General features: G+C 37.8%; 1 protein-coding gene across 3 annotated transcripts in view; it reads left to right on the forward strand.

Moving 5' to 3' along the window:
• Positions 1-15,394, forward strand: part of MAP3K9 (mitogen-activated protein kinase kinase kinase 9) — a 53,552-nt gene that overhangs the window by 20,368 nt on the left and 17,790 nt on the right. For all 3 annotated transcript variants that reach the window (XM_048948628.1, XM_048948627.1, XM_048948629.1), the window contains 6 exons: positions 606-786; positions 7,319-7,467; positions 10,367-10,542; positions 12,518-12,758; positions 13,470-13,592; positions 14,320-14,473. In XM_048948628.1, the coding sequence (XP_048804585.1) occupies positions 606-786; positions 7,319-7,467; positions 10,367-10,542; positions 12,518-12,758; positions 13,470-13,592; positions 14,320-14,473 (1,024 nt within the window). The remainder of the gene's footprint in view (positions 1-605; positions 787-7,318; positions 7,468-10,366; positions 10,543-12,517; positions 12,759-13,469; positions 13,593-14,319; positions 14,474-15,394) is intronic.

The raw sequence follows: 15,394 nt of genomic DNA on the forward strand, positions 1-15,394 counted from the left end.
GCTTCCGTTCCTCTGTGTCTTGTGGTTCTTTTGTTCCTCGCTGAAGTTTGAGGGGGGAGAGTTGATGAAGTTTTGGTCTGGGCATGTTATCAATGTTCACCGATCTTTATTTTAGTTAGGAATTAAGAAAATGCAAATGTAGAGTTTGTGCTCTTAATGTATTTACTCAAGGGGTATATCAGCCTATGGGTGTATCTGGATTAAAAAAAAAAAAGTCCTCTAAGCAGTTCAGGAAAACGATTCTATTACTGGCTTGCTGAGAGAGGATTAATTAGGAAATGTCTTCCCTTATCTGGATTTCTGGATGTTACAGTGGTTCACTTCCTCTTAGTAGAGGAATATACAGAGTAACACTAGTTACTATATTAAATAGTTTCGTTTGTTCTCTGAGGTTTGGTATTCCATTTAGATTTGAAGTTATTTGCTAGACAGTTTTTCACTTATCTCATGACAAGATTAGCTTGAAATAACATGTAACAAGATGAGTTATTTGAATAACTAAAAGTCAGGAAGAATCTTGAATTTTGAGACATCTTCAGTAAGACCTTTTTACATAAATACTAGTCTTACTTTGCATACTTTTTATCCCCTTCCCTTTTCTCCAGTACTGATACTCGAAAAGGTGGAAAATGGAGATCTGAGCAACAAGATATTGAAGATCACGGATTTCGGCTTGGCCAGGGAATGGCATAAAACTACCAAAATGAGTGCAGCTGGGACATATGCCTGGATGGCTCCTGAGGTCATCCGCTCCTCCATGTTCTCCAAAGGCAGCGATGTGTGGAGGTATTGATTTGGCGTTAAGTGTTTGGATACTGAAGACCTGATAGGAAATGTATTTTGTTTGAGAATGAGTGATGAAGCAAATGTTAAAATTCTGGGGTTAAGAAAACCGTCCACTGGCTTTCCATGAACCTGACTTTGAGACTACTTTGGTGTTAATTGTAAACGCTTTTTCCCTGTAGAAATTTGTGGATCACCTCCTGTGTGCTTCCAAATTTTTGTTGTTCCTTGCATTTACCTTCATCCTAGGATTCATAGCCTCCATTTAACTATTGGCTATCATAAAGACATAAAACTGAGCTGTGAAGTACTTAAAGTTGCTGATTTTTTTTTTTTTTTTTTTAAGATTTCCCAAGATTAAGATTACTTAATTTTGATTGTAATTTGTCACAATGCATATGTGCACAATTACACAGTACTTCACAAAGTTCTCCCTGCAGTTTTAGCTTGAGCACAATGTTTTTTTCACTTTCATAATGAGCTCATTAATTATTTATAACTTCCTACTCTTTCTGCATAAAACAACACATCTCTTCTGCAGGTCAGTCTGAGTATGTGATCAATGAGTAGTAATTTGTGTGCATCGTCTTTTCCGAATAGGAACTACTTTGGTGGATAGGAGCTGCTTTGGTAAGGATTGGCCCATAGAAAAAAGTAGAGTTTGATTATGTCTCTTAAGTGAATTAAATCCAGAATTCAGTAAACAGCTCGTTGTCCTAGGATAATGACATTTCTGGATACTGTGAGACACAAATTAGTACTAAAAATCTGAAACAAAGTAGGTAGAATTTTGTTTTCCTGCATGGGGCTTGGTATTGAAATGTTGAATTGACCAGGTCTTTAGAGCCATAAAAATCTCTCATTAATTATCCGTGCTCCCATGAAGTATGTGCATGCTGTGAAATATGCCAGGAGGAAGAAATATTCCAGCTGGAAGAATTATGTGGCTGTTACAGAAGATATTTGGTGCAGAGTTCTTATTTTCCTTATCTAGTTATGCAGAATAGATAGATAATTTATTTCCTTTTATGCATAAATGTGAGCTTGTTCTGCACGTATTGGTATGGATTGACTTAAGACTATCATTAAATGTGCAAACCCCTATTAGTAATCTGGGAAGAACTGTGAAATAACTAGGCTTTTACTCTGAGTGAATTCTGGCAGAAATAACAAACTGACAGTACTGGTTTGTAATTTTTCTCCTCTGAAACAGTGCCAGGAATTGCCTTTAAGGGCAGGAGGGAGGAAGGAAGAAGGAAAGCTGGAAACAATTCCTCTGTGACTGTAACTTTACTAGTCTGTGCGTACTGAACAGATCACAAGATGTTCTGCTCCAATATGGCCTCATTAAAAAAAAAAATAATAATAATTTTAAGGGTCAGTTTAGTCTTTCTATGAGGGTAATTTAAGAGCCTCGATATCTGTGCGAAAATATCAGTCTGGTAATTGACTAACTTAGACTGTAAATCATGTGTAAATATTTCTCAGCTTCTCAGAAGTAAATTTCTAAAATTTTCGTCGCTTTATAGTGATTTCTTTATAGTTAGCAGTCTTTCATTGAACACAGGTTGAATTCCTCGCAGTACTTTTCCTTAAGCAGGGTAATCATCACTGAAAGTGCTATGATATATTGTCTCTGGGTAAGCCCTCTTCTGAGATGGCCAAAACTTCAAATCATACTGAAATAAGCTGAAAAAGACATCGTGTTTGCAGCATCTATGTAGATGCTTGCCAGCATAGTCACTGCCACTGTGTCAGTGACTAAGCACTTGATTTTCGTGAAAGCAGCAGTGCACGTATGTTATAAATCCTTTCCCCACCCATGGACACAACTTGAAATTGTGAACAGAATGAAATTTTTAAATCCTGTTTGATTTGATTCTTGTCCACTTCAGCTTCTTGGTTAATCACTGGTGTTGAGGGTGATTTCTGACTGATAAAAGACCTTCTAGTTAGTCTGTGTACCATCAACAAAACTGGAATATTTCTGTCCCTAACAATCACAGCACCTTTTATCTCAACACTTTTGTTGAAAAGCTTGTAAGAATAATACTACTGGCTGAATTGTTGCCCAGCTTTTCAACAAGAATCTTATTGTGTATCTGTTCCCTCTGTACAAATGCAGGTAGCTGCTGAAGAAGGTGCTTGCCAACACTGAAATTTCCTGAATCAGTCTTTTATTCTGTCATAAATAATGTATTTGTACAATTCCTTTCAATAATGTATCAAACTCTTAACAACAACAACAAAAATCCCCATTCTACAGAAGTGCCAGCAAGGAACGTGAGAAGGCAGAGGAATACTCCCGTGTGTTGATGTCTACCACTGCTATCACCGTGGTCTTGGCTACTGTAAAGCTTGTTGACAATAATAGCACTTTGAGAATCTTGCTAGTTATAGTCTGTCTTGCTATGAAAGTTGTTGTGTCTCATCCATACGTTTTAGGTGTATAACAGAAACTTTGTGCTTATGTTGCACAGAGGACAAAAGCTACCATTTTGTGTAAGTGTCAGACAGTACCTGTAAGTCTAGCAATATGCTTGAGAGGAGAGTTAGGAATCCATTTTGGATTCTTGGGGATGAAAATGAAGTGCAGGTATGACAGTTTATCCAGCACTGCACAGCAAGCTGATGTTTGTAGGAATCAAATTCAAATTTCCATGCCATTTAAATTTTTTGTTTACTACCAACTTCATGTTCGACCTGTGCAGCTTAAAAGAAAGTAGTGTTGTCATCATATGAAGAAGATAAGGCGCAACATTACAGCCTTCATCTGAGTTCTTAAGGTTCCTCAATTCAGATTCATCTTAGAATTATCTACTCTGAGACCAGTTAAATAATTAGGAATTGAATCTCTATTTGGGAATGGAATACCAAAGCTAACAAAAAAGACCTGATTAGCAGATCAAGTTATTTCATGCATTTAGTGATGTAGATACTTTGGTCGCTAGAATACTTCATTTGAATTGATTGCTGGCAAGCACTTTCATCCTCACCTGACTGCTTGCAGGCTTCTGTAGACTTCTGTGTGGAATGAAGCGCTGGTAAGATACCAATTCCTGGCAGATAACAGTTGACTAACAGTGCTGTTAGAAATTCATGTGAGAAAATCATAGTAACTGACGGTTGTGAAATAACTACATGTAAACTCTGGAACTACCAGGTGAATAATGTGCAGAAGTACTGTTAATTACCATTAAAAATTTAACTAAGTTCAATTTTTTTTTTTGTCCTAGCAAGAGTAATATTCTAGTTTCTGTTGCTGCTGGTGTCTCCGTGGTGCGTTGATAGTGGCTTTATTATAGAAGGTGCTGCACCAAGGGCAGTGCAGAATAGGAACCTACGGTGGAAATGCCATTGAACAATAATAGCGAGAGGAATTTAGTGGTTTTTTTTTTTTTAAAGTTCACAGATTGGTAAGGGAGGTGGCAAAATGACATCTGAAATCCTGCAGACCTCCAGCCTCCTCCTTCCACAGAATCCAACGTGTAAGATTGAACCTGATGTTAAATGGCTTAAGGGATTACTGGATCCCTGGGAAATGGTTAATTATTCAGTGTCAGTTGACTTGAGCACGTGGTGTGTATCACGTGGTTCATTTTGTAATTAAACTCCAAAAACTACTAGTGGATGCTGGAAAAATAAATGAGCTTTCCTCCCAGTTGAGAATAAGGGCAACTCGTTGATTCTTTCTTCCCAGGCCCTTTTCATGGAAATCTCTGTTCTTTTGTTTTATGATTCATTATAATCCTTTGCTAGAGAATGAGTGGAGAATACTCTTCTCAGCAGCCCCTCTCTTGTTGCTTAGTCACTTGGGATGATTTTTGTTAAAATGACACTAGTTATGTGAAAGCAGTATTCTCAGCCTAGTTAGTTAGACTAGACTGGCTAGTTAGCTCAGTGACTACAAGTCAGCTAATAGGCACAAAGGGATGCCATTAGGTTCTCCAAGAAACAAACCGTGCTTTCCTGCAATATGTATGTCTTGTGTCATATTAAAAAAAATAAATGGACAGATCTATATTTAATCTTATATATATACATATGCCCTGTATAAGAAATGTTTTGAGCATATCAGTAGTGTTTTCCTAACAATTCCATGAGGGGAAGTATCTAATTCCTGCTTTATTCAGAACAAGTGGTAAAGTAATAGGTCAGTCTACCGAAGAGTTAACTTTTGATATCAAAACTCTCAAAGCTCTCAACTCTGAAGAGTATCGTGAACAATCAGCGTTAAATAGGACAAGTCCTGTATTCATTCAGCCCAGTATTCATTTTCTTTCAGTGTGCCTTTTATGCATCCTTGGAGGTCAAAAAGAAAATCTGAAGTCTTTAAACTCCTGTTTCTGTTTTGTAAGCGAGGCAATTATTGTAATAAGAAATGATGGAAAGAAATAGTTGATGGGACATTATAATATGAAAAGTGTGAATTATGTAGGAAAAAATTCAAAAGGTTGTGTAGATGGAAAAGTGGTCTTTTGTTTTTATAACGTAGGCTGTAATTAGCAGTAAAGATGGAATCCTTAGCAACTCATGTTTATTTCATGTTTAAAAAGGAAAAATTATCAGTAAGAGTTTCCAACTTGGGTGACTGCAGTTACAAGGAAAAGTTCTTGGTAGAGGTGGGATGGGGAGATGGCAAAAATAGATTGTGGTGATGAAAAATGATTACTTCCAAATGGGTAGAGCAAATGACACTTTGAGCCATGAAGAATAAATGCATATTTTAGCTACCAAGGTTAGTCTTTCATGGGACAGCTATTCAGGGAGCTTTTAGGAGGAAAAGCTCTTGATCTTCAGGTGTGCTTAGGAGGCCTTTGAAATAGTGCAGTGTGCCAGTTGTTAAAAAATACATGCTTTGGCTTAATGTCTTTGCAAGAGCAGTGACGAAGTCTGGTAGAGTAGTGCTCTAATCTGAAGGAGAATAGTAACAATATTGAGAAATTCTGTTTAAAAAAATCAAGAAGAGTGGTTGCACAACTTCATGACGGTCAAGGTGGATCTCTTAAGGAAGCTACATGGAAATGCAGAGCGAATGGATAGGAAATGACACCATGAAAGCAGCTGCGAAACAATGGGTCATCTTCAGTGGTGCAGATTTTTATGAGCACAGCATGCAGGCAATATCCATTGTGACAAAAATGCATAGTTAGTAGTGGTGGCTATGTTGAAAAATAGTGTTTTATAGCTGAAAATTTACTCAAACAATGTATGATTATGTTCTTTGTATCTGTAGTAGTCTCTGTGGATATAAATAGGAGGCATTAACTTCAAGAGTGACCTACATAAAACCAAATATCCTGAGGTAGCTTTACTTTTTAAAATTAATGTATTGCTGTTGACTGACGGTGTCCAATTTCACTTGGATGGTTTACTGTATCATAGCCTGAACTCAAGAAAATGAAGTTACCATGTTATGTGAACAAGATTTTTGCTGTTGTGCAAAGGTTATTTAAAGATGTAAGGCAGGGCTCCTGACTGCTTCAGGTGCAGTTTTGGACTAGTCAGAGAAATGATTACAATTCATGGTTAGTCCTTAATTTAATCAGATGTTGTAAAGAAATGAAGACATTCAGATAATGGGATTGATTTTTTTTAGGACTGGTTTTTACAGAAGTCTCATTTCCTTTGTTTTTAAACCGAAGCAAAGTTAGAAACTGTAAAAGTATGAAGATTTTCTGTGCTGTTATTGGGTTTCAAACTGACTGATGAGGGGATCAGTATGTTAGTAATGGATTTTTCCTTTTTGACCATAGGATTCAAGAGGAAGAATCTGCTGCGTTATGTTACTTAACAGCCTCTGTCCTCTTATAATTGCTATCACCATCAAATAAGAAAAATTCCTGGTTTTATTGCTTGATGTTACTTAATCTTATTTCTTGATATTCATATCATAAATCCAGAATTAGGAATGTAGAAGTTAGGATTGTTGGATTACTATGTGATAATTTCACTGGAGTTCTTGATGAAATGTTAGCAGTTGAGAAAAGAGAGGCTGATACACAGCTTTTTATGAACAAATACCCCTCAAGTGACCTTTATTTGCCCCTCACATTTCAGTTCTCATTCTTACTCTGATAAGAAGCTTTTTGTTTACATTCCTCTATTGCAATGTAGTCAAATATTAATTCTAAAGTTCCCACAGGTTATCTGTCTGGTTCATGTGTAACATATATGGATGATAAAAGAACAAAAAATGGTTTTTCAAGTGAACCTGTTCAATATCCTTAAGGATTTCCCAAATTTATCAACAAAGATATTCTGCATTTTTGAATGTCAACGTAGATGTTAGCACTCTTCCAAAAATATTTTAATTTACACACTAGGGTTACTTTGTTTTCATTATATTAAAAAAAAAAAAAAAAGAGGTAAAACAAAGAACTTTGCCAGTTTGGCAGCCACAATTAACTTATCCAGAAAATATGTAAATTCTTCGGTGTACCAGAGGCACCCTGATAGGCTTACATGCTGTCAACTTGCTTTACCAAGGATGCATTAAAATCAGGCACTTACATTCTTTCCCCTTTCCTGTTAGTTATGGCGTGCTGCTTTGGGAGCTGCTAACAGGGGAAGTGCCATTCCGAGGAATTGATGGTCTTGCAGTAGCCTACGGTGTTGCCATGAATAAACTTGCTCTTCCAATCCCTTCCACGTGTCCAGAGCCTTTTGCCAAACTAATGGAAGGTAAGCCAGCTCTAGTGTGAGTATGGTTAGAACATTGTATGCTGTTCCTAGAGTGCTGTTTAGCATTGCCTCCTGGTGTTGGTTTTGATACCTAAGAGCATAAATTACTCAGATGGATTTTTTGATGCTGCAAGTTACTGTGGGGCTTCAGTATAGCTGTTTATGTGCTGTAACAGTTATTCTGTTACAACAGTAATATATGAAATTCCCATCCATTTTTTACTATGTGGGCTATTGTTGTCATCATCTAGCTTGTTTTCTTGTAGCAAAAATGCACTGACACCAAAATTTGACATATATTGATATAGTTTAAAACCTTCAACTTGTTTTGGAGGTCGTAGCTTGAACACCTTGCTGGCCACTGTCAGGATAATTTGGAATCATAGTGTCACAGACATCGAATGCTGAACTTAGGTTTTGTGGCCTTCGGAGGTGTTTTTAGCCCTCAGAAAGGAAGTTTTATGCAAGGAAATGTTTCTGGTGGATTTTTCTGCTCTTGGAATATTTTTTCAGTTATCTTTTCTGTAGATGACAGGCTTCAGTTAAAGTAGAAAATCTCAGGTATTGTTTTGCAAAAAAAAAAAAAAAAAAAGGTGGTATGCTGGACAGTAAACAGCAAGAGTTGCAGATGTATTAAATTGGAAGAAATGTTAAACAGGAAACTGCAACTGAAACCAGTTTATGAAAGACTAGAGCACAGTGTTTTGCCATTATGGTTTGTTTTGGCGTGGCTCCCTAAAACAAGGGACCCTGAATTTCTTAAATGTAAGTGGTCTATCTGCTGATAGTGTTAAAAATAATGCCTTCTTCCTGGGAAAGTTGGATAGAGGCGCGTGGCCTGTGCTTGAACCCAGGAGCACAGGGGTAAGGACCCTTGGCTCTGAAATGCTAGGCTTCTTCATGTGCAGGGAGAAGCAGAGAACAAAGGAACAGTTACTTTCTGCCCCTTCACTAGAACTGTTTTTCAGGCTATTTCCCATCTCTGTGAACTCTTGTTTCCTTAATGCTGCTTTTGCTTTTGAATTACTCCTCTGGTGGTCGTCAGTGAGAAAACAAAGCTGAACTTTACCTTTTCACAGAAAAGATTTGTATGTTTCAACTGTCCTCATTAGTGCAAATAATGGCAGATCTAGGACTGGAGGGAAAAAAAAAAAAAAGCCAGGGGCCACCTGCATAGTTATCCTGCTCATTCATTCATGCATTTGGCTGGCCACAGCATTTTGTTTTACTTTGGGTCATGTTTGCTTTGCCATGCTTAAAACCTGTGCTAGTGGGGCAGAGATTATGCCACTGTCAGTCCAGCTGTATCACCCATTGCTGCTAATTGGTCAGCAGCAGCGGGGGACCTTCAGAGCACTTTTAACATCCTTAATTCTCTGTTTTGGTAAGAGAAACAATTTGAAATCCACAAAGACAAATGTGTTCCAGCTTATGCCTCCCGGAACTTGATCAAATGCTTAAATACCATCTTGGTATCAGCAGTTTCAAAAACAAAGCTCCCAAATGCCAAATGTCAGTAACAGTAAAATCAAAGCAGAGAAAAGATCTGCAAAAAGAAGCCTCAGCAGTTGCACAGATTTTGTGAAATTTTATTTATTTTTTAATCACAGATGCTCCTTGATGTATTTCAATCCTTAAAACAGATTAAGTGAATGCTTTTTAGGACATCACTGGAGATTTTTAAGAACAGTACTGCTCTTCTTCCCCAACAGTAAAGTGTAGGAAACTTTTGAACATTTATATTATTCTTGCTTCTTAATGTAGCAATTTATGTCTCAAACGTAGTGACCATTCTGAGCAATGGTAGTATGAGTGTATTGAGAAAGACTCACATATTAGTGTCTTCCACTTGGACACAAAAGCTGTTGTCCATAGCTTTCAGAAATGTTAGAATGTTAAATCTCCTGTTTGGTTCTTGTCAAAGTTTGGCGTGCAGGAATCTTGCAGTACTAAAAAGAGTAAGGATACATGTTGAAGAATAACCTGTGTAAGTGCCAGTATTGGAAAATATAGAATGAGCAAAATATGTTTTCTGCAGGAGTTAAAATAATGGTGAGGTCAGAGAGGATGGAATGGGTAATAATTTCACACTCAGAAGCACTGCTAAGCCAAATTCTTTCATTTAGTAACTTTTAAAAACATGATCTTGATTTCATAGATTGTGGTGTTACTCTGGAGTGTTTTCTTTTTCCATTTGTTTTCAATGTTCAGCTTCCCTCGCTGTAAGAGGAGGAACCTTTTCATACCATCACAAATTGAATTGCCCTTTGTGGTAATAAGGGTACCTAAAATTCTGTTTAGCTCTGTGATGGGTTAAGTCAGTGCATTAGACTGTTTAATGAAAAATCTTATCTGTGGTTTCTCATAAAAGCAATGGGGGGGGGGGGGGGGGGAGCCTTATTAAACAAATTTCTCACAGTAACAAACAAAAAAAACCTTTAAAAATAAGAAAACTCTAAATGTACTGTCTGTTTTCATAATCTACTTGAATCCTGTGTTTTCAGTCACAGTGCCCAGTATTTTACCCAAGTATGCCCAGGCTGCTTTGTAGGAAAGTTTTACTGTTCTGAGGAAGAGATTCATAATGACTCAGCTTAGCTTTGGAAGGGGCTCTAATGCATACCTTTTACAGCGACCGGTAGCTCTGCAGTGTAAATGTGTTAAAGGAATTGTGTATAGGCATCTTACTTGCATGTGCTCACAAAGTACAGATGATTGTTTAAAAATTCCACACTTGATTCATGATAACACAATAGTCAATGAAAGAGAGAAATGGGAGACAGAATAACACAGTGTACGTGCCGTTCTCAGCCACTGGGGATCAGTAAAGTACCTCTCATCATCTCTAGCCTTCTTACTAAGAGATGCTTAATAGTTGCTTGTCTTTGTCCTGTTCTAGATTGTTGGAACCCTGACCCACACTCACGACCTTCCTTTGCCAGTATCCTAGGCCATCTCACCGCTATAGAAGAGTCTGGTTTCTTTGAAATGCCCAAAGATTCCTTCCATTCCCTTCAGGAAGACTGGAAACAAGAGATCCAAGAGATGTTTGATCAGCTCAGAGCCAAAGAAAAGGTAAGTAGAGAAAAACAATCCTTGCTTGTGTTCTTCTTGTGTTTGATAGAGTACTTCCATTCAGGGATCATATTTTAGGGCATCTCAGAATTAATTTTGCACGTGCTTTGCTTCAGCTTTTAGTAAGTCCCTGAGTAAATGGGAGTGATGATGCGTGCTGGGGTAGATTCGTAAGTAAAATAAACATCTGCGTCTTTACCTGCTGCTCTAATGTTGTAGTGAGCGTAGTGTCCATTATACACTATGCTGAATTATCTTTGTTTAATACATCTGGTAACTATTTCACTGCCATTGTCATAACTGAGAAGCCCAGCAATAATTGTTAACATTAAAAATAAGAGAGAGAGCTTCAGACTATACTCTTCAGCAAAAATCTCTTCTTTATTTCTGCCAGGTTTGTATCTTCAAGGTAGTGTTCAAGGCTGTGGGTGCAGTCAAAGGGGATAAAATATAATAAACACAAGTACTACCAAGAGAATAATCCAACAACTGTTTAATTAAAATTTGCCTGGTAAACAGCAGGGAATGAAGACCCTAACAGGAATAAAAGGAACAGTGACCATCAGTTAAGTGACAAGAATCGGAGTCTTATTCTTCAAGCATACTGCCAGAAACAAAGCAGTTTGCTACATCTGTATAAGGTCCTTATAGACATTACAGATGTTGGTATGAAGTACTGCAGGTATTCACTGAGGTGGTAGTTTTTTGAGTTGACTGCCTCTCACAGAGAAGTAAATTCATAATAAATAGCCAACTTGATTTTGGCTCACAAGTTGGATTTAGAAGACAGAGAAAAAGAGGATATCTTGTGTACAGGGATAAGTCCTACAATGGTTTGTAAAACATTTTCTCTGCATGTACTATAGCAGCTTTTGGAGGAAAAAAGGAAGAGCTGATGGGCATTACCCTGATGCACTGTGTGGTGTGTTGGTATAAGTTTGTTGGAATAGCTCTTGAAAACCAGAAACTTCAACAGAGAACAGTAGTTGCTAGACTGCTGTCGTGTTTTGAGCACTGTGTTCCTCCATAGCAACGAGGAAAGAGAGTTTGATATCATGGGAAAGCAAAGATTAATTTTTTTCAATATATGGATGATAAATGTTGCAAAATGAGTTCTCATGTATGTGGTAATCTCCAGTGGCTCTTGAAGATGTGCACGTCAGCATTTTTTTCTCATGACGCTGTATTTAGGATTCGGTGTCTTTTCACAGAATCATGGAGTGGTTGAAGTTGGCAGGGTTTTCAGGAGTCATTTACTCCAACCCCTGCTTGACCAGGGCCACCCAGAGCAGGTTGCCCAGGCCCATGCCCACGTGGCTTTTGAGATCTCTGGAAAAAAAAGATTCTACAACTTCTCTGGGCAGCCTGTGCCAGTGCTCCATCACTCACACAGTATGAAAAAGCTTCCTAATATTCAGACAGCCTTCTGTGTTTGTGCCCACTGCTTCTTGTCTTATCTCTGAACACCGCTGAGAACAATCTGGTGCTGTCATCTTTGCATCCTCCACTTAAATATTTGTATGTATTGATAAGAAACACCGGAGCCTTCTCTTCTCTGGACTGAGCAGTCCCAGCTCTCTCAGCCTTTCCTCATAGGAGAGATGCCTCGGTTCTTTCACCATTTCAGCAGCCCTTTACTGGCCAATAAAGGGCCAATATGTCTATGTCACTCTTTTATTAAGGAGACAGAAAGTACACCAGATGTGGTTTTATGAGTGCTGATTAGAAAATTTTTCTTCACTTTTTTTTTAATGTCTGTGTGTTAACAGTGATTTGAAGGGCCTTGAATGGCAATCACAGAATTTCTTAAGTATTGTTTTCAGTTTATTGATGTTCAGCTGAGTCTTGAACAGTGGCATTAGCTGTGCTGTGAACAAAAGTCAGTGCTGCTGTACCTTCAGAATAGGTGTTGTTAGCTTTAACCCACAGGTCACAAGATAGCTATTCTTCTTTCTCCTTTCCGATCCCCCTACAGGAGCTTCGCACATGGGAAGAAGAGCTTACTCGTGCTGCTGTTGAACAGAAGAACCATGAGGAGTTGCTCCGAAGGCGGGAACAGGAGCTGGCAGAACGTGAGATTGACATCCTGGAAAGGGAGCTCAACATCATCATCCACCAGCTGTGTCAGGAGAAGCCTCGTGTGAAGAAACGTATGGGGAAGTTCAAGAAAAGTCGGCTCAAGTTAAAAGATGGCAATAATATCAGCCTGCCTTCAGGTTGGTGAGACGAATAAGACAAGATGGGAGGAGTATGTGAAAACCCCTAGCTTTGGTGTCTTCTTTGTGCTCATACTTGCACATTTTAAATTATAAAAAACATACCTTTGGCATCTAGGAACTAAACTTCATGCTTTTGTGGCTAGCATTCCTCAAAGGGAACAGGTCAAATTATAAAGCCAAGAAGTGGGATTGTAATGTTACATGTTTGTTAGTGTATACAATTGATAGTAAAAATGTTGCAATTTAATACATTAGTGCTCAAAATAATAATTTGAATAAAGGATATTGTTTTGTTTGGTTGTTTTAAGCAAATGTTCCTTCTCTGGGAATATTTTACATAATACTGCAGCTGAATCTGTAAGCTATCAGATTTCTTGAGGCAAGAATCAAAAACTTACCAGAAATATTGAAAGCTTTGATACTGTGGCATTACACAACTTCACATGTTAATTCAACACACAAGTGACTTCTAATGTAACCCTTAAAATTAACCTTAAATACTTGCAGTCTGTCTGAGAAGTCACATAGTGTTTTCCTTTGTTAGCATCTCTTTGTCCTGTAGAACATTTTCTATACAGACCCTGAAAATTTCACGTATTATAAGTTAGCATCAACAGTTATTTATTTATTTTTTTCTTGTATTAAAAAAGGATTTTAGCTGTTTTTCTGCTTCTGTGTTGATTTATTTTTTTTTTCTTTTGGTAACAGATTTCCAGCATAAATTTACTGTGCAGGCTTCTCCAACAATGGATAAAAGGAAGAGCTTGATCAGTAGCTGCTCCAGCCCTCCTGCAAGTCCTACCATTATTCCCAGACTCAGGGCCATACAGTGTAAGGAGCTCAATGTAGTATTGAATTTGGGAAATGTGCAGTCTGTCAGCGTGGTAAGATGCCAAGATTCCATATCTAGGACAGGACTGTAAAAAGAAATGTTCCTAAAATGTTGGCTTTGTGCCCTTGCATGTATGAATTTAGAGAGAGAAAAATGGTGTTTTGACAATTGGCTGGGAGGGTGGTGAGTTTGGTATTGTTTGGAGTCTGAACCTTACCTATACTCTTGAAAGATTGCTGCTTGATTTTACAGAGAACATATTCTTTGTGTCTGTAGGCTAATGTTTAGAATGTTAGTCTGCAGAGTAGATTTGTGAAACGTTATTGAAGTAGATTAAGTTACTAATGGGGAGAAAGAGAACCAGGGGTGCTAATCATTAAAATAGTGTTCCCCTAATAACCCAGAATTAGGGAGATAAGTGTGTATTAGAAGTATGAAAGGAATGTTAATGTTTAGTGTTTGCATTGGATGTCACAATTCTTGTGTTTCTGACATCAAACTAATTCTTCTGAAGGAGAAAACAGTACTAAACTAAAGCCTATCTGTAGTCATTTTGAAGAGATCTATATGCTAGATCAATGTTGGTGCATGATGAGAATTTTGTGAAATAACTCTGAATGAACATTTTCATTCTAACATTCTTCTGGCTCGTGTTCTTTACATTGCATTGGGACCCATGTGTGTACCTTTTTTTCCCATTTTCCACTCTTTTTCCTACTTATGAAGTGACTCCTGCTGAAAGCAGTAAAACATGGGGACGAAACTCAGTCCTTCCAAAGGAGGAAGGAGAGGAAGAAGAGAAGAGAGGCCAGAAGAAAAAAGGGCGCACCTGGGGACCAAGCTCACTTTGTCACAAGGAGCTAGGTGCAGGAGAGGACAGGTAAGAGGAGGGAATTAGATTGATGTCCATGTTCTGAAACTGGTTGTTATGACGGTTTCCCAGGAGATTTGCCTGTCCTCTTGCAAGCACTTTTCTGCTTACATATTTGCTGTGCCAAAGGCTTTAGAAATTTTAAACAGATTAGAGAACTGTTGTGTTCATTTCCTTGCTAGGGGTCTAACCCTGACCTGATGCTTTTCACGTCTGCCATTACCTTTTATTTTGAGTGGAATTTCTCCTTAGCTGTTTCTCTGCAGCTATTTTGTCTGTAGCTTTTTTTTTTTTTCAGGCTTAACTTTGTTGTTTCATATTACACCTGAGAATAGTTATTTTATAATTCTCAGCTATGTTCTCTCAGTCTTTTACATGCTATTGTTTAAAAAGCATCGGACAGAACCAGGCAAATATCTTCTCTTCCAGCTTTTGAAAAGTACACATATACCTTGAGTGAACTTTAGCAGATTTTGAGTGATTTTTAGAACAGGTGCAAGTTGTTCCTGGCCCTTTTCTATAGATTCTTGTTTTGCGACTTCATCTTTTTACTTTCACTTAAAGTATAGGAATATTTTATTAAGACTTTGAGAGGTTTGAGTACCTGTTGTCTTTTAGTAGAATCTGAAGCAACTTCCACTGCTAAATTGATAGTTTGACTTCAGCTATATTTTTTAGCAGGGAAAATAAGGTCAATGATTATAATTTAATATTAGGTGCTTGAGCATGGAACTCTTGGCAAATAGATGTTTATGTACTGTGTCATCACTACAATACTGTACAGGAACACCTAGATTGAAGTATTCAGTGGCACTAAGCTGCATTCTCCATCCAAGGTACTCTTAGCATGTGTTGTAACAGGGCAATATGGGGGAAGCTACTTCAGCTTGCTGTTCTATAGATGGAATATTGTATTTTTCAGAATTAAAA

Source organism: Lagopus muta, chromosome 6, assembly GCF_023343835.1.
Source record: "Lagopus muta isolate bLagMut1 chromosome 6, bLagMut1 primary, whole genome shotgun sequence".
NCBI lineage: Eukaryota > Metazoa > Chordata > Aves > Galliformes > Phasianidae > Lagopus > Lagopus muta.